The sequence below is a fragment of the Alligator mississippiensis genome, chromosome 1, assembly GCF_030867095.1.
Source record: "Alligator mississippiensis isolate rAllMis1 chromosome 1, rAllMis1, whole genome shotgun sequence".
Lineage (NCBI taxonomy): Eukaryota > Metazoa > Chordata > Crocodylia > Alligatoridae > Alligator > Alligator mississippiensis.
Window position 1 is genome coordinate 80,177,703 of NC_081824.1, and position 23,369 is coordinate 80,201,071.

Here is a 23,369-nt window from a genome sequence, read left to right on the forward strand (position 1 = left end):
CTAGTCTCCACGGAGGCCCTGCCTGCCCATCCACTTCTTCTGGATACAGAGCCGACTGGCACTGGCCGTTGGGCAGAGCAAGCTGCTTTGTCAGGGGCTGCCAGGAAGTTGAGTCCAGCTGCTGTGCTATCCCTGGCCTGCTGCACACTCAGGGGCAGCAGGACCAGCCACACATGCCACAGCCTGGGCTGTCACCTGCACTTGGATTAGGCAGGGCTGAGGGACCTGCTGTGGGCCAGATAGGATCCCTTGGCAGGCCAGATCTGGCCCATGGGCCATAGTTTGCTCACCCCTGCAATAAAGGATGTGATCCTTCTAGCATAAAAATAATGCTACATTGAAAACAAACACACTGCTACTACTAGTACTGCAATAAGTGCTGATTATTAAAAACTAGATTCCTATGGCCTTGCCCATTTTGAGTAATAGCTACCGAATTCATGGCAGAAGTGGGGTGTTCTGTGGCTCCATTCATCTTGCAGGTTCCGCTGTGGCCCCTCTCTCTTCCCCCCACTGATTGGTAGAGGGGCCATGCTTGTGGCTCGCTCTTGATCAGTGGGGAGGTAAAAAATGTAGTTTTAAATACAGTGCCGTTTTTGACTCCCACCATTGATTGGCTGAGGGGCCCCGGACAACCCTGCTGTTTGCTGCTGACTGATGAGGAGGCATAAATGGCGCAATGTTTAAAACCGTGGTTTTAGCTTCCCTGCTGATAAGGAGGGAGCAGCGGGATCCTCCACTAATCAGAAGTGGGGGAGCGGGGGAAGAGGGGCAAGGTGTGCATGGGGGAACATGGAAGTTTAAAGGACCTGCCACATACTTTACTTCTGCCGTGAATTCGGTAGGTCCCTAGCAATAACTTACTTCTGAAACAGTTCTACTAATATCAGTGGGACTTTTCCTGAAGTAACATATCATTCAATACAAGTAAGTATGTAAATAAGGCAATGTGAATTTGAGAGCAGATTATTAACAAATCTGAAGCATTGTAAATTTCTTATCGTTTAAAATATAGCATTTTTAGAGATTTTATTTTTAAATATAATTGTTGTATATCATTTACAATGTATATTGAACTATGGTAGGGTGATTTTTAAAAATATTTTAATATTACTTATAGAACAAGAGGAAAGCAAAAGAACATTTCCTTTGGAAGTCCAAAGCATTTGATATTTTTTCTTTTCTATGGAAACTTAATCTCACTACATAAAAATGTCACAAGTGCAAACAAATGAAACTGCTTTTATAGAGCACAAACACCATGGCTTAAGTAGATGGCACACAGTTCAAGAGGAAGAAAAGCAGTGTAATGCCAGTACAGTTATAATCAGTCACGAGAGGTAAAACGAAACTTTTTTTGTGCTAATAAAATATAAAAAAAGAAGAAAATACAAGAAACAGCAGTTTTAAAGAAGATCTTGTATAAAACCAAGACCTCATTAGTTGATATGTAAGTTTGCAGGCCTACTATCCTTATTCATATGAGTAAACACAGAGCGGTCAAAGGGACTCCTTATGGGAGACAGGGATCAAGATCTGTATTCATGTCCAACATCTTTACTCTGACAATGAATAATAGATAGCAAAATCAATGCTTTTCACAAAATGTTGTTTTCAGTTTTTTTAAGCAGATACAGAATTAGAAGCACACAAGCTTCAATGGCATGCAAACTTCTTCATTTTTTATTTAATTTTTTTTTTAACAGTGCAGCTTCATTGCTCCTAACCACTCTGGTAAATGCAAAAAGTTCTATACTTGAGGTATAATTATTTGCCTGTCATTATGATGTATGAGTTTCGATCCTGGCTAAATGGAACAGTTGAATAAGGAAGCCACAGCAGCCTTACCTGCACCAATCACACGCTCAATTTTAATACAAGAGGCATCTAGCTCCTTGGCGAATTGATGGACAGCTCTATTTGGGTCCTCGTAGGTTTCAGGGTCAATGTAGGTTTTGGTGCCTGGAAATTTAACTGTAATGATGTAAGAAAGCATGACTGTGATGAAGCAAAACACTTATTGTGCAGTCAGCCCAGGAATTTCATTATGCAGTGTTCCTTGGAACAGTGAACCTGATTCCACGCCACCTGAATCAGAGCAGCTTTAAGAGGCATTTTGAGGCTTAGCCATCATTTGCAATTTTCCTGACACAGTTGCCTGATCCTATCTCAAACAATGACCAAAATTAGCAATTATATCTCTTGTTTGTAGTAAAAGATACTAAGTGGAGATCTATGGATGAAAAGCAATTTAAAAAAAAAGAAAGAAATGGGTAAAAGAAGCAACATTCCTCCATCCTCTGTAAAAATTTATGAGAGCTTACCCTCCTCTCCAATCTTGGGGAAGGACTTCTCCCTTACATCACTGTTTTACTAGCTTAACCGGGCACTGAGAGCTCCCACGTTTCAAAACTTCCCAACCTACTGAATGTAACAGTGATTATAGAATACCATTATAGATAAACTATGAATTATTGAGATACAAGTAATGGATCAAGAACCAATTCAATACATAGATTACTTCAATCTGGTGTTTTAGCACATGGTTGCTTTGTAATTTCTTTATTAAAACTGAATTTGCTTTACATCTGGATACATAATGAAAAGGAACTTGTATAGCATGTGTCCTGGTATGTTTCAAACATTACTGAAAGTCATATAATGGGGAAAAACTAACACATACTAGAGAGACAGAATGTGAAGAATTAACTCAATTACCATCATTACAACAAAATAATTTAAGATTTTGCTGAGGAATTAATTTGAGCTGCTTTTTAGCAGAGACATTTCAAGTTTATGAGCTGATAAACACTTGTTTTCATTTTTGCCAAACAAGAAGACCATGGAGGGAGAAGAAAACCGCTGGCTAACCTCCTACTCTGTGCTTTTAAGCAGGGAAACAGAGAGTAAGCCATCCTCTTGTGTTTGTGATAAGGGGCCTGGATTGGAGGTAACCCTGTGAATCTCTAATGGGCCTCTGATGGTTCTTTATTCAATCTGTCATAAAACATTTTGACAGGCCAAAGCCATCTTGGCATACCAATGTGAAATAGTGGTGGCTTGGACTTGAAGACATTGTTAGAAGAAAATGGTAGGAGGAAACAAAATGTAAATTGGAATTGTCTGACTAAACTCCTCCATTATGTTTATATCTTAAATGTAGCACTTGGGGCCATGGAAAGTTGAGGGGGATTGAAATAAAAGATTGGACATTCTATTAAATTCACTCTCTAAAAGCTAGCTAAATGGTTGCTTTCAAGTTGCTGTGAAAATTCAATCTGGTGTCTTAGCATATTAGAAAACTGCCTTGATGCCAAGGAACAAAAAGACACCAAACTGTAAATAGCTACTGACCATGGCGCTGGTGTTTCATCTCACTCTGGATATGGTCATCAAATCAAATTAAATGCAAAACTTTCTATTAACAGGGATTAAAAAAGTATTTTGGTAAAATAGTGATTTATAATACTTCATGCTACAGTGTAAATGAGATATTGTATGTTAACTGTTCTGAGTTTCTATTTATTGGATTTTGGGTAACTAGATTTTCAGGAAGGAAGACTGTCTCAAAATGCTTTGATCAGCACCAGTTTCCTTATTATTCCTCTACGTTTTCTATGAATCACAGAACTTAAAGATGACTATTCATAACAAAGACTGGTGACTGGAACTTTTTTGCCAGTATATTCTCTCTTCCTTTACAGGGAAATAAAATAAAATGCAATTGATTTCTTCCCTCAGAAATATAAATGATATTTAAAAGGTGAAAACAAAGTGGATGTTTTGGAATGCAAAAAGTTTACTGAAAACGGTAGGAGGCAATTATCAAACATCTTGCTCCCAGTTGCTATATCTGAACAGCAGCAGATTTTTGATGCATTCTAAAAAAAACAAGTCTGAAGAATATGTGATAATTAATACTCACCCCATTATTATTTAACACCTTTTACGTACCGTATCATAGGTTGTTTGACTGAGACTATAACAATATCACTACTTGGTTTAATACACCGCACATAAATGAAGTGATTTTAAGTAGCAACTCATCTCAACTCAGGAAGCATCAATGAATCCAGGCTGATCTAATTTTGTCATGCCAGAAAGGTGAGATAGAAACCCTGACAAGAATTTGACTCAAATTTTTGGAAATCACTCCTAATTTAAAGAATTCTGTAGTAAGGAGATGCTAGAACATATGTTTTGTGCTTGGTACCCATCTCATCTGCACACCACAATTAAAGATTATGCTATGAAGTTTTAATACAAAGCAATACAAAATGTTTATTGGATTAAGCCTACAGAAGCAGTGGTTGCAAGAAATAAAGACTACCCATGGCACAGTATGAATAAATGGAATTCTACTAATAGGAAAGTTACAAGGACAAACAGTATGCTGACATTAACAGAGAACCGCTCTGCATTCAAACTTAAAATCAGTTTTGTCATATTTCAGGATGCTATATTACCTCCTTAAACTGATACTTTTAGCTAGTTTTAGTATATTTGTTAAAGTTGTCTGTGTTTCTTCTAAGTCTTGAGACAATTTTTCAAAATGAGATGTTTCAAATTTTCATCTAAAATTGATGTTAACGTTGAAAATAAAAAGTATTAAAACAATCTGAAGACAAGAGGCCAGATGTTATGCTACCTATTAGGAGTGTAACTGGACTCAGTGGCTTAAATGTGAGGCTATTCCACTTTGCCCGAGTCCCTGAAGAACTGTTCTCATCATCTTTGCTGTTTTCTTTCATTCAGTTTGAAGGGTGAGATCACAGTGGATGAAAAAATAGATTAATGGATTTAATTAATTATTCACACAGCTCTTGTATGAGCCAAACCAGCACAACTGATTTTGGTGCTAACAATTTTGGGTGCTAATTTGCAACTCAACAACTGAATCTAGAGGCAGAGTAGAATAAGAGAAGATATTCAGAGAAGAGTAACTAAAAAGCAGAGGCTTTCTTTCCCATCACATATACTATTCTCTCTGAATATTACAGTTTATGGATGTTGAAGATACAGAGTTCACAGTAGCAGAAAACAGTTTTTGAGCAGAACAGCATCACTACTGGGGTGATACAGCAACCCTCAATTTCTCAATCAGAAGTCTGCCTGAGGTAAAGATCAGATAACCAATTTGCTAAGGACCTATCAATTATAGTATCTCAGGGGGGATCATTAGGATGGTGTGAAACACTTATACAACAAGCAACCAAAGAAAAAAATGCAGAATGGAAACATCTGTATATTATACAAATATATATAGAATGGTGTGAGCAATGGTGATTTTAATCTGTGTCCTTTTCTGTGTAGGTCATGTGTTTTTATGGTTTTTAACTTAACACTGGCTGTTTACATAGGATTTTAGATTTATTATAGTCCTTTCTCTAATGGAATGTTGTTTTAGTACTGTCCATATTCCATTACTGCCAATCCCAATGTCTTATAATTGGGTTAGGAATTCCTGAGGGGGGTTGGGGAAAAAAAGCAAAACACTTACAATGAAAGTAAAGTTCTTCATCCCCTTCTTGATCAGCTTTGCTATAACCACAGTGCCTGAAAAGAAAGAGTCTAGTTTTACTGGAAAATAATGATTTACTTCTGCACATTTAAAATGTTCTAATGGCTTCCATTTTGCAGGCTGGGATTTTCAGTCACTGAGCACCAAAGTCCCTTAGGCCCTTTAAAAATCCCAGATGTAATTCTCATTAAAGCAGCGTTTTAAATAAAACATGAACAGTTCTAATCAAAAGACTTTTGTATCTAATAATTATTGGGAAGAGTCCTAAGGCTTAAGCAAAAAAAGTTTAGTCCTCATTAAAAGAACTTTCTGTGTTGCTATGAGTAAAACAAACTGCAGATTAACAGGTTTGGAAAAAAGAAGCAGTAGTCTGTTTCTCTTATTATTTTTTAATGATTCTCTCTTAAATTTATTACCACAACTCTTCTTCCCAAGTGCAGTCTTATTTGAATGGCAGCATATCAGACTTCTCCATGAGTGAGGAATTAACAGAAAATGGACTTTCAGGAATCTGATCACAGAATCTTGCAAACAGTTATATTTAGAATACTCATGCAATAAGACAAAAAATGTCTTGAGCTACTTTTAAATGAAAAACAAATGAGATAAATTTTTATCCTTACATGGAATTTATATCTAAAATGTCATTATCAGATTAAACACAGCGTTTAATTTCCATTTATGGAAAACAAGATAAAGGCTGATATAATGCTACAACAAGGCTAGAAATGCCTACAACCACACAATGTATAATACCTCCGTCCAATGATGAATCCAAACACCATGAAGACCAGAATGATGGTGCCTGCCACAGCAACCACTGCTATGATAATGACTGGATTCTGTTCACTGGAAACGGCTGTGGCTACAAACAGAGCAGAGACAGAGGTTAATTTTAAAATATACTGTATAAAGGGACAGCAAAGGTTAAATAAACCCTCATATATCACAGACTGATAGTTTACCTCTTATGTAACTTGAAACTAAGAGTAGACATTATATGTTATGATAAGATTAGTCTAAAGAAAGGACCTATCGTAAAATTTGCCAGAAAGGTTGAGTGAACTAATGAGAACCTATTGGGAACAATATCCTAAAAAGTGAGATGATATTTTAGTTGAAAAGCATACAATAATTATTTTCTTGACGCTAAAGAAATCCGACCTAGCTAACCTAAAAACCCAGTCTACCCATTATTATGCTGTGTCTTGTTTTTAATTTCAAGATAACTGTTGCTGTTATTTATTATTTACTGATAGCATTCACAGCATGAGGCAATTTCCAAATACAAAAGAAGATACTGTCTCTGTTTCAAAATGCCTATCCTTCAATAAACCTGTATATTACTCCCCTTTGTAATCAGTTATGCCAATGCCATTAATATATGCAGATATATGTATGCCACATTAATGTATACTGGCCACATCTACAAGAGATGCTGACTGTGTATTAGCTCATTACTACTGTGCAGTAGCGCCATGCGGCACAAAGCGTGATGCAACGCTACTGCACAGTAATAACGAGCTACTATACAGTCAGTGTCACCAAGAAGCCGTTCGGGGATACTACTGTACAGTAACGCTGGTTACTGCACGGACATTTAGTACTTGTGTATGCAAGTAGTAAATGACTGCACAGTAACAACTGTGCAGTCAGCATCTTGCCACTGAGGTTATAAACACCCTTCTTAAGAAAACTTGATGCTTGTAAAAAAAACATGCTGCTTGCTTTCTATACACAAAGGGGGGCACATACTAAATCACAGCAAATGAACAGAGCTCTGATGAAATCTGTGGAGCTATGCTGATTTACCAGTGCTGAGGATCTGACCCAACAAGTTTAAAATCCACATCACTCAGTGATGCTGGGAAAAAAAAAATATTCTGGAAGTGTGAGTCATCTGGAAGCAGTGAAGTGATAAGAGCAAGAAAGTAAGGTGATGGTTGATTAAGTGTATCTGAGATAGCACATTTATATGATTAACCTTTTGTACTGCTAACTTAACAAAACAGCCTATACCAGGAATTCTGCAAATTCCACAAGCCTGTAGCCATAGAAAGAACTTCAGATTTAGGTTCCTATTGCAGAATTCATAGGTTTCCATAGAAACAAACAAACACAGATGTTTTCTTTGCTCTGTTTGGCAGCAGGTGAGCCCATCAATGTGATTCCTTTGTTTCTGACAGTGACCAGTACCAGCTGCTTTCAAGGGACTTGCAACAAACTCTTCAGTAGATAGTAACCTGCCTGTTTTGGAACTGTTCTCCTAAACCTTGTAAGTATGAAGAATGTATAAACATGAGGATTCAAAGCACTTCCAAAATGTATAGTTTATAACATATAACCTGTGGAAATTCTCATTATTTATATAAATGTCTTCTCTTTAATCCTTAGCATACAGAAAAGAATGTTTGCCTTGAGAAACTATTGTCACTGTGGTTTTCATTATAGAATTTATACAACAGCAACGCCCATTGGAGCCATGTACCCTGGATCTCTATATATTTTCACGCAAAGGAATAAACAGCAGAGCAATTGTGATCCTCCCTCAGTTCCCATGCCATTCAAAGTCTGAAAGTGAGGAATGAGAGAGAGACTGTGGGATTCACATGGAGTGCAACATTTAAAAGAAAAATGGTTTATATAAGTTGGGGAACCATTGTTTTGTTTTGAGATGTGCGTGGATCCCTCTGTGACTAACAAATAATATCATCCATGGATGATGGGAACAGGAATTCTCATTTTCATCAGCTGAAAAGACATTGGAACACTGCTCTCCCAACCTTGGCATCTGATCTAGCAGCTAAAATCAGTGCATAATGCGTGCATACTGGTGCATGTGAATGTGCTGCTCTGCATAGCAACCTTTCAGATTTCAGATACTAACACGGTTCAAAAGTAGGCAAAGACATTGCATGGTTTCTGGTACATGGGAAGTGAGGATTATTGGCTAACTAGAACAGAGATAAGATACAATGCCTTATCTATTTTTGTAAGCTTGGAAATTAAATAGCTTAGTCTATGGAGTGCTTTGCTGTAGTCACAAATAGATGTGAGGACAGTCTTTCCATGGTGCTCAACCAGTCTTCATCCAAGCTACCAGTTATATCAGTCATTTGCAGTGAGTGGTTGACTTGATCTTGCCAGGTCCAGGCAGTCTGACTGGAGCTTGCACTGGCAATAAATCTGTCAAATCAAAATTGTGCTGGCTACTAGGACCTACAAGAATGAGAACTGCCTGATCTCATTAGCTAATCCTCATGGCAGTCACCCTCAGGTTTAGCAAAACTGATGGGAAGGGTTATAGGAGTCTTTAACTGCACTACAGAAAGCAGGCATCCAGTTATGGTTCCTGGCTCATTCCCCTTTGAATTTGGAATACAAAAACTTGGTGTTTTCCTCGGTGAAAAATAAGCCTATTCTCAAAGTCCCCCGAAGATACAATACTGATTTAGTGAAGGATTTCTTCAGTGACCACATGTTCTTAGTGGCACGCTGAGTGCTTCATAAGTCTGTCACGTCATTACTGTCTCTTGGCAGATGCAAAGCAATTAGGGTTATATTTAGTAGGGGTGCATGAAACAGGCCGTATTTGATTTAGATTCAGCCCAAATTGGGGACAGTGATTCGATTTCTTGATTCGGATCACTGTCCCAATTTGATTTGGCCAAATCTGAATCTGAAGATTCAATGCTGATTTGGAGAATCAGTGATTCAGCCATAGACAAAGCTTTAAATGTTTTTTCTACATACCTCGAGGTACCAGATGTAGCTCGTGAATGCTGCAATGGTGGGGCAGATAGAGCGTCCCACAGGAGTGTGAGGGGGGCCACCCGTGTGCTTGGTGGCGAACCCAGATGTGGACTGGAAGTGCTTCTGGTCTACTTCTGGGTCTGCTGCTGAGTGCACTGGGGACCACCCTGCGCTCCTCTGGGATGCTCCATCCACCCCACCATCTCAGCATTCATGAGCCGCTTGGTACCTTGAGGTATGTAGAAAAAACATTTAAAGCCGTGTCTGTGTCCGAATCATCAAAGCTTTCCTAATCTCTCCGAATCGATTCAGAGGGTTCTGATTTGATTCGGAGAGATTAAAGGGTCTCGTGATTTGATTCGGATTCGGAAATTCAGCCACTGAATCGGCACGAATCTCTGTTGAATCAAATCAGCTACTGAAGCTTTGCACAGCCCTAATATTTAGCCCACGATAGCATTTCCATAGGTTCCACGTACAAGAATTCTGTACAGAATTCAGATTCTGTTCAACAATCTATAGAAGTATGACCCCCCTTCCAGTCTTGATTTATGTATCTAAATTTCCAAGTGTCATAGTACAGCATACAGGCCAATCTGATAGCTCTTAGGTATACGACATGTATATGGAGTTCCACATTTTCTGGGGCCACTGGTCCTTATACCATTAAATGGTCCCTGGCCCATTCCTAATGCGTCTATAGCTAACAATGGCAACAAGGTGATAAATGTTATCATTTTGGGACACTGCAGCCAAATTAGTATTAAGAAGATGGGAATGAAGTAGGATTAGAACTTTCTTTGCAAACAGTATCATCTATAGTTGCACAGTATTGTGAATAAGCAATATTGTAATGTAAAATAATCTATAATGTCACAGTCCAATGTGATATTATCATGTTGACTAAAGACTGAATACAAAGGAGTCTGTCCTTTACTTTGTAAGTCCTTTCTTACACCTGTTCTGGCCCTGTTGACCTTGATAACATAATAACATACCACAGTGTATCAGGAGGCCTGACCAAATGAACAAAGAACTAAGGCACAGTTTAGGCTTATTAGTTTCCTGACGTAATCTCTATCTGATAAGCCAGTCATCTAACTATGCATTAACATGGACATCCTTTTTCCTCTGGGTTTCCTACTGCCATAGTGAGGCATGTCATAAAAACTCTCAGTGATGTGAGAATCTGGAAGGGTGTGCCTTATACTGGTAATGATTCTGCCTCATGGTTAATCTCAGATATTTCCTGTGGACTCATGAATGGCAATATGGAAGTACATGCCTTGTAAATAGGAAGGTATAAACCGATCCTGACTTTTACAGTGATGGAATGATTGAAATGAGTATTACCATCCTCAATATGAGGCAGCAATTTGATCAGTCTCCTCAGATCTAGGAGATCCCTTTTCTTCTTCAGACTAAGGAAATATTGGTAATATAGATATTCCTTCAGGATCTCTTCCATAGCTCCTACAAAAAGCAACAAGGTCACTTTTTTGTAAAGGGGTCTCATGAGGAGGGTCCCTGAAAAAGAATATGGAAGTGAGGTAGGGAAGGAAGCAAGGGAATTAATAGAATGAGACAGTCATGGAAGATGATGTCCCACACCCATTCCTTGGTTCTAATCTCTGAACATGCCCAGTGGGAGACTGGCTCTGGAATAGTAGTGATGTTGCTCTCCACACCTCAGTCAAACCCATAGCCTTAGCCAAATGTTTAGTGGAGGAGGAAAATTAAACATACCCCTTTATATAAGAGGGCCACTTCCAGAACAGATATTGCACTTGATTACAGAGGGAATAGGGTGTTTTTTGCATGGCCTTGTACTGCAAAAACTTAGGTATAGCACTGGAGTGTAGATCCCTAAAGATCTCAGCATTGCCTTTGAAACTTTGAGGGAATGGACTGCTTTGTTTATTCAGTTCATGAAGAGCTCTAGTCCCTCAAAGATAAGTTTTTCTATTATTGCACAGACTTCTTTCAGAATCCCTGATCTCTGTCAGCTGGAGTTTTGGTGCATTGTAACTTTAGTAGTCATGGATAAAATGGTCGTATCATATTGTTGCTCATAGAATTGTGTTATTTATTAATTGCCCTTCCTTGAGTGCACTTTACAGTTCTCCTTATATTCCTGAAATAACTTAGATATCAAAGGGAAGCTTTCTCTCACATCTAATCAAATCATTTCATGACTAAGTTATTTGGCCCAAGAAATTCAGTTTTATCAGTGGACTTGATACCTATCCTGGACTACAGATACCACAAAGACAAGTACATGGGTACCATTGTCCCTTTTTTGTTTATTTGTTCTTGTATGAAGGAAAATACTGAGTAAAGCAACAAAAGAATGAAAATAAATGTCTTCACAAAAGGTCACTTTGAAGCTCAAGAATCAGTAGCAGGTTGTACACTGTCCAGATTCTTCCATATTGCTCTCTCACAGGCAATTAGAAGGCACTGCAGGAGGGTCATAGTTACTGTGTTCTTTATAATTTGGAACAGGAGCATGAGATATTGCTTTTCATATTTAAAAAGTCCAAGCTTCTGCACTTGAAATGTATGTACTTCCCTATAGACAGAGAGCTACAGTGACACATACTTGAGGAATAACTTATATTTTACAGCACACAGCTTTTGAAAGTGATCATTAGTAACTATAGTTTGGTTATGCTTTAACAGATAAAAGAGCTTTACAATTATGGCTACTGATGGACAACCTCTGTAGTGGAAAATAGAACTGTAAGCATATGGATTCAAACTTCTAAGAGGAAATAATGGAGTAGGTTATTTTATTGATTAGAATTTTCATCATAACCCATCATTTTGAAATATTAATTTTAGAGCAAAGAGACTCCATTGTATGTGTTGATATATTCAGGAATTATTATACCAAACTACATTTAGATATTCAGTAATTGATTCTGATCTCAGATGCCTACCAAAAATGTAGAATCACTGGGTTGAATCCTTTTTAAGTGCCCAAATGGCAGTTTGCTATCTGCAAAAGTGATATTATTGTCACTTATGTATACTTTGCAATCCTACTCCACATGCAGTGAAAACACATACACATCCTTGTGGACACAAAGTTTGCATGGTAGGCTGCATATTGGTCAAGCAGGCACAAAGCTCTGTATACATGTACCAGATCATAAGTCCTGCAAAAATGAGGAGGAAGAGGCAGTCCTCCATGTTTTAGCTCCAAGAGTTGAGTGGGTAAGGCACTACCTGGGAAGCAGAAGACCCAGGTTCTAGGCCTTCATTACCACATGAAGGTTTGAAACATCATTGCTCTGACTTCCCGGCATGGCACTCGTACCACCAGGGCATAGTACATACATTGTCCAAAGCCCTTTGTGACTTTCCTCTTGAAGCTGAGCTGCTGCATCTTGCATTTCAGACATTGGAAAAATAAAGGATGGAGAGCCATAGGGAAATCCTGCCCACATTCAAAGCAAGAGGCTGGCTAGGTTACAATTCAGAGCACCACTGCACCCCCACCCCAACTTCCAGAACAGCATTCATCTCACTAAGCTGTAAACCATCTAGCTCAGTGGTCAGCAACTGGTTGATCTGGAACCCTCTTAGAGTCAATCTGAGGCTGGGGGGGCTGAGTGCACATATACACACATGTGTGTGCCCCACCGCAAGCCCAGCAGGTCAGTCGATAGGGGAAGGAAGGAGCGAGGTCCACATTGAGGCCCCCGTGGTAAGGGACAGAGTGCCACAGAGGCAGGAGCAGGGCTAAGGTGAGTGAAGCCCCAGCAAGGTTCCCTCTAAGGTCTGTGTATGTACGGCCACGGACAAAAAAAAATCTTGCCGCACATTAGCTTTGTAATGCCACACACCCGCCCAGAGAGAAGCTGGGCTGCGGCTTCATAGAAACTTAGAGTGCGGAGGAGGCACTGGGACTGGTGGTAAGTTACCGCTTGGCTGCACTCCACTTCTCACCACGCCGGCATCCTAGTGGGGAGAGAGAGCAGTGCGGGGCAGGCAACGGCTCAGGCAAGGCAGGGCTGGGGACAGGGGCTGGGGCTGAGCCAGGCACCGCACGGACTCTGCTGGCTCCGGGTAACTGCTCTGCTCCCCAGACCCTTCAGGTGAGCTTCTCCCCAAGGCTTGATGCCATGTGCCTCCTCGCTGCCTGGTCTGCCCAATGGCAGGGCACACAAGGCTCCACACTGCTTTCAAAGGCTGCAGAGGCACGGAGGCAGTGTGGATCATTTTTGAAAGTGTGATGAAATCTGCCAGATAGGGCAGACCAGGCATACCTTCAGTGTTTCACAGTACCTGACAGCTTTACAGAGTATATTAAATTATGTGATTTATGTCTGTCACATGAAATCCATTCTCTTTTGCACTCTCTCCTCAGGTGGAGAATTATGCATAAACTTTTCTGTTTTGGTAGGGTTTTTTATATTTTAATTAAAAAAAAAAAATATGTAATATATACAGTTTAGTATTTCAAGAATCTTTTCTCCCAAATAATGCTGTGAGAATGATTTGCTCAGCGCACCAAAAGGGGGAGGCAAGACCAATTTGGGAACAGATCAAAGCAGTGCACTCACGGACCAAAGTGGTGCGCTAACGGATTGCTCAGCCTTAGAGGGAACATTGGGCCCCAGCCGGGTGGGTGATGGGAGGATCGAGCCCGAGCGGCTGATCCAGGGGTGCAGGGAGTTAGGGGGGAGGGGCTCCCACCACTGTTCACACCCCAGTGGAGACCCTGGGGGACACATGTACCCCCATCTGTGCATGGCGGAGGCAGCTGCCATTGCAGGTTGTGCTTTGTGCCCTGAGCCCTACTGCAGCCCACCCGGAGCGGCTGGATGCCATGTGTGTCCAGCCGCCGGGCAGGCCAGGGATGAGACTGAGCCCTGAGGTGGGACACATGTGGTACTGAATCACTCCCAGGCGGGTTGCAACTTGGCTCAGGGTGCAGAGCCCAGCCCGCAACAGTAGCTGCCTTTACTACACACACATTATGGGGCACATGTCCCCCGATAACGCCCGGCAGCATGGATGGCTGCAGCAGCTTTGAGGGAGAGAGAGGGGCTGGAGCAGGGATAGGCCGTGCACAGCAGGGGAGCTGGATGGAGCTGTGAGCAGCTTATCTGGGGATGTGGGGAGGTGGGGCACGCAGCCTGGGAGGGCATGGGGGGCATGTGCCCTCAGATATGCATGCTGGCCAGGTCGGCTGCCACTGTGGGATGCGCTCGGGCTGGGTGGTGCTGGGAAAGGAACTATGGGGGGGGGGAGGGCTACAGGCACCCGAAAATTCACTGTAGCCCCGCCATCATCCCCTCTCCCAGTGCCGCTGCCTATACGGCCCTAGCGCAGAACGGCCCAGCTCCCCACCATGAAGAGCGCAGTGCTGCCTTCCCCTTCACCCTCCCCACTGAGATCTGCATGGGGAGGGTATGGGCTGGAGGCTCTTCATGGTGGTGATCTGGGCCTCGCTGCACTGAGGTCAGGTGGTATCACTGGGAGGCGAGGCTATGGGGGGCTATGGTGAATTTTCAGGTGCCTGCAGCCCCCCCCCCCCCATAGCTTCACTCCCAGCACCACCACCTGGCCCAAGCGCAGCCCCGGCCCCAGCCTGCAGCAGCAGCTGGCATGAAGATCTGGGGGCACACCCCCATGCCCTCCCAGGCTGTGTACCCCCCCTGCACCTCCCAGATGAACCGCTCGTGGCTCTGTCCTGTGCCCCAGTTGTGCAGGGGCTTCCCCTCTCCGAGCCCCACTCCCTCCTTCAATGCTGCTGGGGGCATGGGGTCAGATCAAGGCCCCAGCAGTGAGGGAGGAAGTGGGGCTACAGCTGGGGCCTCGATCTGCCCAGCTCCCACCAGGGCCCTTTCCCCCCTCCCTTCCCCTTCCCCCACAGACTTACCTGCTGGCAAGGTGTGCCCCCAAATAATTTTTTCTCCCTCTGTCTTGGTCTGCCTCCCCCGCCCCCCAACAGACTTACCTGATGGGCAGTGGCAGGGGGCGGGTGGCACACAGTAGATCTTGGTTTGCTTTTAAATGCCAAAGGTGACCTCCTACTTGGAGACAACTGATCTAGCTAATTCATTGTGAACATGGGTGAACTGTCCTCCTTTTTTCCTCTGGAACTTATGCTTAGGCATGTAAATACAGAGACATGTGCCTGTGGCATGTTCATCGACTACTACACACACTCAGTAGGGCATGTGGATGGTTATGCATCCACACTTCAAGAAGAGCAGGACTGCAAATTGTACACAAATACCCCAAAACCCACTAGAGAAGCTGGAAAACTGTCACTTGGTTGCATAAGTGAAATTCTGTTCATTCTCTTTAAGAAGGATCAAAACAGGCTAAATACAAAAATCTTACTTTGACAATGACAGTCTCAAGTATATTCAAACATATATTCTAATCTAGTGCCCCATGTGCTGAAAGATCTCAAGCAATGTGTTGTTTACAGAAAAATAAGGCTTTATACAATATCAGAGATATTTGTGTATTTCTTGTGTTGGTTACGAAACAAAGTTTTATTGAACATTTGCCCAATTATTTTGGCTTTCCTTTCCTATTGAAATCCTGGATAGAAAGTACCATCAATATTTCAAAACTAGGAATTCTTGAATTTAGGATTACAATATACTCTCATTTACTTCCTGTTCATACCTTTTGATTAAAAAAAAAGCCTATGAATTTATGACCTTCTTCAGATCCACTGGCTACCTGTGATTTAACCAGTCTGTTATAAGCAAACAAACCAAATGCAAATAGTGATTCAAAAGATAAAGTTATCACTTGAGGGACATCTTGTGGATTTATAATACTCCCAGGAGGACTCTGGTCTTTATTAATCAATGAATGAATTACAATGACTCATACATTTTGATGTCTTACATACACCATACAACATATACATTTCTTGTATTTATAAATCATTGTTCACTGCAAATAAACTTAAGGCTGTCATAAAAATATATGTACTGTATACTTCGCCCAATACGAAAGAACAGCAGCCATCCAGAATGAACCACAAAATCTATTTAACAGTATAGAACTACTAAAGAATCTAAAACAGGGATGGGCAAAATGGTGGATCTGGCCAGACTCCATTTCTCAGTAGCCCCTGCCTGTGTCGCTGCAGGCAGTTTCCATGGAGACTTCAGGAGTGCAGGGCCAGGGTTTCCATGAAGACTAGCCCCAGGAGTGCTGACAGGGCGTGCGGCAGGACAGGATGCTCCTTCAGGGCTGAGGCCCAGATCTCACAGCAGTGACTGTGGTCTGGAGTTGGGGCAGAGCTGTGATCTGCTGCCCACATGCCCCTGCCTGAGGTGGAGCTCTGCCCTGGCTCCAGACCATGCTGTCACTGATGCAGGATCCCAGAACAGTTTCCCACCCACCTGCATAGCCTGCCCAGGCTGCTGGGGCTGGTCTTCATGGAAACCCTGGCCCCACACTGTCTTGGCCTCACTGCTCTTGGGGTCTCCATGGAAACTGGCTGCAGCAACGTGGCAAGGGGCTGTTGGGAAATGGAGTTCACCACAGGGCTGATCTGACCCGCAGGCTGGACTTTGCCTGTCCCTGACCTAAAAACTTACTATAATAACTAATGAGGCATTTAAATTCTCTAGGGAGAATTTAGGTTGGCAAAATGTATTTATTTTTATTTGACTAATGAACCCTAAGGATCTTAACACCACTTTAAAAAAAAATACTGTGAGAGTTTAGAAACCAAAAATGGTCAGAAATTGTGAAAAAAAAAACATAATCTGCTGTATAGTACCTTATCATATTGATATAGTCACTCGGAAAGAAGAATATTACCTATGAAATGATTTATTTATCTCCAAGAAATATTTTTAATTCTCTCTGGAGGCCTCCCTTTTATATGCTGGCAAATCCCTAGTTTGATTAGATTGTATTATTTGGTAAAATCACAAATCAAAGTAATATAATTTCACATACCAAGTAATTCAATTTAACCTAAATTAATTCTTCTCTTTGTTTTAATTAAAAGTTCCTGAAAACCATATATGAAAGGAGAATAGTAATTGCTTATAATTTATAAGAATTAGTCATGTAGCATTCTTTTCAATACAGTGAAAAAAATGACACCATATTTTCATGGCTATGTAAGATGACCAATATGGCATGTCAAAACAAAAATCTAGCTTATGATGTGCTTTGCATGCTCTAATTCCAAAGGTTTATAGTACATATTGGCCAAATGCACAGTATTGTTTGTCTAAATACAATTTATTATTAAAAGAGCCATAGATGAGGTACAAAAGGAGGACACTTATTTATATTTGCATTTCATGGTCTTTCCTATGTTGACAAAGTTGTTGACACTTGCAGTTCTAGTTAAAACTTGATTACTCTTAAAATTATATCTATATATTTCACTAAGTATTCTGGGCTAGGGAACCTCTTATTTGACTGGTCAGCCAAAATGAAATCCATTGTAGCCAGTAAATTTGAGATATGTTAGTAATTAACACATTTATGTGCTATCAAGGTGGTAGGTACCTCAATGACAGAGGACTGTACATTTCATTTATGAGTAGAAATCTGTCCAAAGCAAAATATCATATTACCACTCTGAGCCTTAGCTTCCCCATCTGTAAAACAGGGATAATGACACTGACCTTCTTGTTAATCACTCTGAGATTTCTGGATGACAATATTATATAAAAGTTTATTATTTTTCTTGTAGTAGCAAGACTTTTTTTCCCTCACAAACAATGCCTAACTTCCTCCTAAATAAGACCTAAACATTAAATTCCTGTGTCTCAAGAATGGCTGTAAATTATTTGGGTAAGAGATGAATACAGCTGAAGTCAGGCACAGTCTGTGTCTGCAGAATTCCTGCTCCAAACACAAAGTACATAAAGTCCAAATTGATCTTACTAAAATCACAACTTTTGAACCTGCAAATTATGTTGTCTGACTCCACATTCAGCTGATCTATTCACTAGAGATGTCACCTGAAGCAGATGACCAGAAACAAAGAAGCTTTAGATTGGCAACTAAGTCACAGAGCTGCCAGGAGCTAGGTAGTTTAGCTAACTGCTTCTAAAGCTCAGTGAGTGCAGAGCTCTCAGGCACTCTGCTTCCTCTCCCATCTGGGTCCACAAAACATGCAAGATTAATTGTGCCCTGTAAGCATATTGGGTGAATGGAGGAAAAATAATTATGGCTTCTAACAGACGCTGAAGTAAAAGCGCAACAGGATTTGATGCAGAATACCTATAATAGGGCTGTCTGCCATACCACATGTGCATGGCAGGAGGGGCAATTGTGGAATCCCGGGCTCCCCCTGCAAGGACAAGAAGCAAAACTTGGCTCTAAGCCACATGATGTACTCCCCAGCTGGGAGCCACAAGCTGTTGAGGCCTCAAGAGCATATGTGAGTCTTGAAAGGCTCCCATATGCTCCAGTGGCTGGTCACTAGCTATATGTTCAATTAAAGGCATGATAGGAACCAACCACAAAGCTATTACACGTATTTTGTGTAATAACTTTGTGGCTTATTCCTCATTTTATCGTACCTTTAACTGATTGAACGTGTGTCTCAGTCACTACTTAACACGGGGTGGGCAATTATGGCCTGCGGGCCACATAGGCAGTTTTGGGGAGCTGCCATGGGCCACTCAGCACCTCCCACCCCCTGTAACAGCTTGGAGCCTGTGTGCCCTGCAGCTCCTTCGCAGCACCACCAACAGTGCATAGCCCCAGCCCCAACCCCAGCCTGCCCTACACCTGCTTTGAACTGCCTACCCACACTGAGCAGTGGCAGTGGCTGGGCAGAAGCTGCTGCTCAGTGTCGGGGAAAAGTGCCTTCTTGCTATAGACTCCCAGAGCCCATGCCCAGGCTGCCCAGTAGCTCTTCTCCGCCACCATCACTGCTGCCTCTGGGCTGCCCAGCAAAAGGCAGTGGTAGTAGTACAGAGGAGCTGCAGAGCAGCCCTGGCACAGGCTCTGGGTGGCTGCAGCAAGGGCCCAGCAGTGGCGAAAGGGAGGGGCTGCTATTCCCATGCACTGAGCAGCAGCTACTGGCCAGCCGCCACCACTGTTCATTGGGGGTGGATGAGTCCCGAGAAGGTCCAGGGTGGGCCAGGGTTGAGGCTGTGTCTGGTCTGGAGCTGATCCTCTCCGCTAGGCTGAGTCTGGAGCAGGCACGGGGCAGGCTGGGGTCAGGGCTGTGCATGTGGGTCCTCACCGGTACCATGGGGCTGGGGCCAGTGGTGGCATCAGCTGAAAGGAGCCACCACCACCTGGGTTACCTAGAAAGGCAGTCCAGCTGTTGAGTCATCCCAGCCTTGCTGTGACCCCAGGGGGGAATGGGCCTGACAGCACCCAGACCAGGCGGGACCAAGGAACCCACCACAGGCCAAAGTCTGTCTGTCGGACAGATTCGGCCCATGGGCCATATTTTGTCCATTCCTGACTTAAGACATAATTAATCATTTAATCACATCTTAAATGTAATGTCTGTCAGGGTCTTAAGTGATTTTTTTTTTTTTTTTTTTTTTTACAGGGGGCAGAGTGGGAAAGTTCTTTCTTACTCCCTGTCTTATGGAGTCTTTCATCCTCTCACACATTCCTTTCATGTGAGGAGGATGAAGGTTAGTTTTGCGCTACATAGTCCTTCTCTTTGACGAGTGAGGACATCAAAGAAGAGCAGCCAAGAAACTTCTCTAACCATGGGATTCTAGAAGGGAGGACAGGGTGGCACCTTATTCAGAGACACGAGTTTTTGTAAGCTACAGCCTACTTCCTCAGATGCTATGAATTCATGAATCTGACAAACTAGGCCACCCCAATGGGCATATCCAGCATTTTGAAAAGTGAGGTGTGTGAATTCTGACCTCACAGACCAGCACTTCAGGGATAACTGCACCTCAAGTCCCAGGATCCCCTGCCACACCACCAGGGCAAGCAGACCACACTGGAAGACTAGCAACAGAGAGTTTTTTTAAGATCCTCAAGCAAATAAAAGACTGCCCTCCCCTCTTTCCTTTCCCTCCATGCTCAGTGGCACATTCGCTCTCCTGCTCTCCCATTTCCTCCCTCCTATGGCTACCTGTAACAGGGGGCCTGCTTGGGGCCGATTCAACCGTGGCCCGCCCACCTGTTTCTGGGCTAACCACCTGCCTTCTCACCCGCCACGCCTAGTTGGAGTTAATTAATAAATGTTATTAAGCAGGAGGCTGCCCATTTCCTGTCCCGATGCCAGGGGGCAATATCTGCAGCTCCTTTCCTCCCCTACGTCGCGGCCCAAGCCTCATAGATGGCATCTAGGTATTATCATAATCACCAGCCCCCACATTGGGCCCCAGAATCCTCCTAATTGAACCTGCCTGGATTCCTCTCATCAGGCAGGCTCATCCACTTTCATATTAGGCAGCATAGCTCCCTGAACCGCTTACCCTTCTGGGTGTGGTCCCCCCACCATCTACCTGCTCTGCCATCTACCTACCTTCAGACTAGCTGCGCTAACTACCTCTTGCTATAGTATTCCAATTTCTAGTACTATTATAAAACAGCACTCAGTTCATTACCCATACCAAAGTATAATCATGGCAGTTGACATGTGTCCAGAAAAATTGATTTCATCCATAGAAAAAAAATCATATGTACACATTTTCCATTCTCTCTTTCAGGTAATATCATCATGGTGTATCCATTTATTTATTTTTTTACTGAATATGTTAATTGTATTTAAATGTGAATGACACTTACCTGTGGCTTCTTCTAGTGTGGCAACATCAAGCCTGGGACTGTAAATTCCATAACCAGCAGCAGTAAAAGCACGAATCTGGAAAACATATACTGTTCCTGGTTTCAAATTATTAATGGAAGCTGAAGTGGACTTGGTTTTTACTGTGGAATAGGTCCTCTCCCTTTGATCCTAGAAACAATAATATAAAAAAAAATCAAATGACATTACAGATAAGATTTCATTATTATTGTACATAAGCTACTGACAAATATTCCTGCCCATTTATTTCAATTTTCCATGCTCTTTTCACATAAAAATGTAGTGCACACCATGGCATTATACCACACTGTCACTTCATTGAGGAGTTCTTAAAATGACATAGCATTTATATAGAAAGCACGTCAGTAATACAAATCCAGCAATAAAATTATTGGTTTTGTGTCTCTTATTAAGTTTTCCTTATATTCCAGTATAAGAATATTCCAAGGAAAGAGGGTAGTAAAGCACTGGAACAGGTTATCCAGAGAGGTGGTAGAATCTCCTTCCTTGGATGTTTTAAAGACATAACTAGACAAAACCTTGGGTGGGATGATACAGTTGCAAGCAGTTCTCATTTGAGCAGAGTGTTGGACCAGATCAGTGATTCCCAACCTTTTTTATACTGTGGACTGGCATGGGAGCTGGATAGGGTGCATGGAGTTGGCTACCTCCCTCCCAGAGCTGTTCCGCCACCCAGCTTTAACCCTGCATGTGATTGCTGGTGGCAGAAGCCACTTACCCAGGCAGACATGGGAGCCCAAGTGGGGGCCTCATGCCATGACTGGGCATCCAACCCTTTGTGACTCGGTAGTTGGGAACCTCTGGATCAGATGACTTCCCGAGGTCCCTTCCCACCCTAATTTTCTATGATTCTATAATTCTATGAAAAGTTTGCTTGTTGATGAATTCCAAAACTGCTTTCTATTGAAGAATCAAAATATAAATGGAGCTTGAATAATGTAGCTCTTGGGTTTTGAAATGTCTTCCCATATCATTCCATGATAAATGATCCTTATAGCAAATTCCTTATTCTGACTAACTTCCCACAAGCCTAAATAGCTCCCTCTACCTTCTTTATCAGAGAAATTCTGTGATTCCTTTCAACAGCAACAGCACCAATAGCAATAAACTGGATATTGGATTAAATTCTGAAGTTATTGCTTAGTTTTTACTCCATTTTTACTGAAGCAAAATCTACAGTGTGAGGCAACACAAGCAGAGAGTGAACTGCTCACTATATCATCCACAAAAATTAAAAGTAACAATTACAAAATCCATATGTATCAACTCTTTTTTAAAAGCTGCTACACAGGTTCTGATGGACTGCAGCTGACTACACTTACACATTGCATTGACTGGCCTAAATTGTCTTTCATTGTAGATGTGTGCAGTTCTGTTGATTTCAATGATGTTTTGTTCACTTAAACCAATGGAGAATTTTGCCCATTGTATTCCAGTGTAACAACAAAGCCCTTGCATTGAAATACAGAAACTCATAATTACATATAGTGTGTCAGATTTCTTTTACAGGATCTGATGAAGCCTACCCCCATTGCTCATCCATGCTATCTTTTGACTAAGCACGTCAGTTAATGTAAAATATTTTCATATCTCCACCAAGAAGAAATAAATGGCATTTAAACAAAGAGAATTGTGGAGAGCGTGTGTGCGTGCATGTGTGGTGAATGGATTTATTGGGTTTGTGGACACCAGTGGAATTCTAATAGTTCAGAGTTTAGCTCCTGATACATAAATGAAGTTTATTTGAACTGTGCAAATCTGAGTTTGAAAAAGAAACACACAGATGTAAGGCGAGAAAGCTCATAAGAACAAACATACTTGTGAGATTTCTGGCACTTTCCATTTCCAGTCCTAGCCAGATATCAGACACAGAAACACTTTCAGAACATTTCAGAACCTCAAGAAATATTTGATTTGATTTGGTGAACTTGGCTGAAAGTTCAAGATATTGTATATATTACACAGATAAATTATCTATATATCTATATAAAATGTTTTACTCTTTGAGATAAAGTTCAAAAGCACACTCAAACCTTCAGTGTTAAGTGCATTCATAACTTTATATATTGTGAGTATTCCCACTGACAAGAAACTATTTGCAGGTGCAGAATTCAGTTCATGTGCAACTGCTTGCAGGATAAAGGCCTTCTTTTCTTATTAATTTAATTATAACTATAAATTAATGTATGTAGGTAGTTTCTTTGCAACAGTAATTTAATAACATTTCTTGAGCTATGCACAGTTAGAAACTTAGCAATAAAATACATATATACATGTATGTATGTATGCATATAAACACACACACACAAACACACACATATACAT

General features: G+C 41.6%; 1 protein-coding gene across 2 annotated transcripts in view; it reads right to left on the bottom strand.

Moving 5' to 3' along the window:
• The window catches only part of EPHA7 (EPH receptor A7), a 217,245-nt gene that overhangs the window by 23,096 nt on the left and 170,780 nt on the right, over nucleotides 1-23,369 (bottom strand). Inside the window, exons 7-10 of one of the 2 annotated variants that reach the window (XM_019496434.2) lie at nucleotides 21,005-21,173; nucleotides 6,278-6,386; nucleotides 5,501-5,556; nucleotides 1,849-1,962 (exon numbers count right to left, since the gene is read on the bottom strand). In XM_019496434.2, the coding sequence (XP_019351979.1) occupies nucleotides 1,849-1,962; nucleotides 5,501-5,556; nucleotides 6,278-6,386; nucleotides 21,005-21,173 (448 nt within the window). Of the gene's footprint in view, nucleotides 1-1,848; nucleotides 1,975-5,500; nucleotides 5,557-6,277; nucleotides 6,387-21,004; nucleotides 21,174-23,369 lie in introns of both variants that reach the window. The other variant, XM_006263369.4, reaches the window with a different exon arrangement.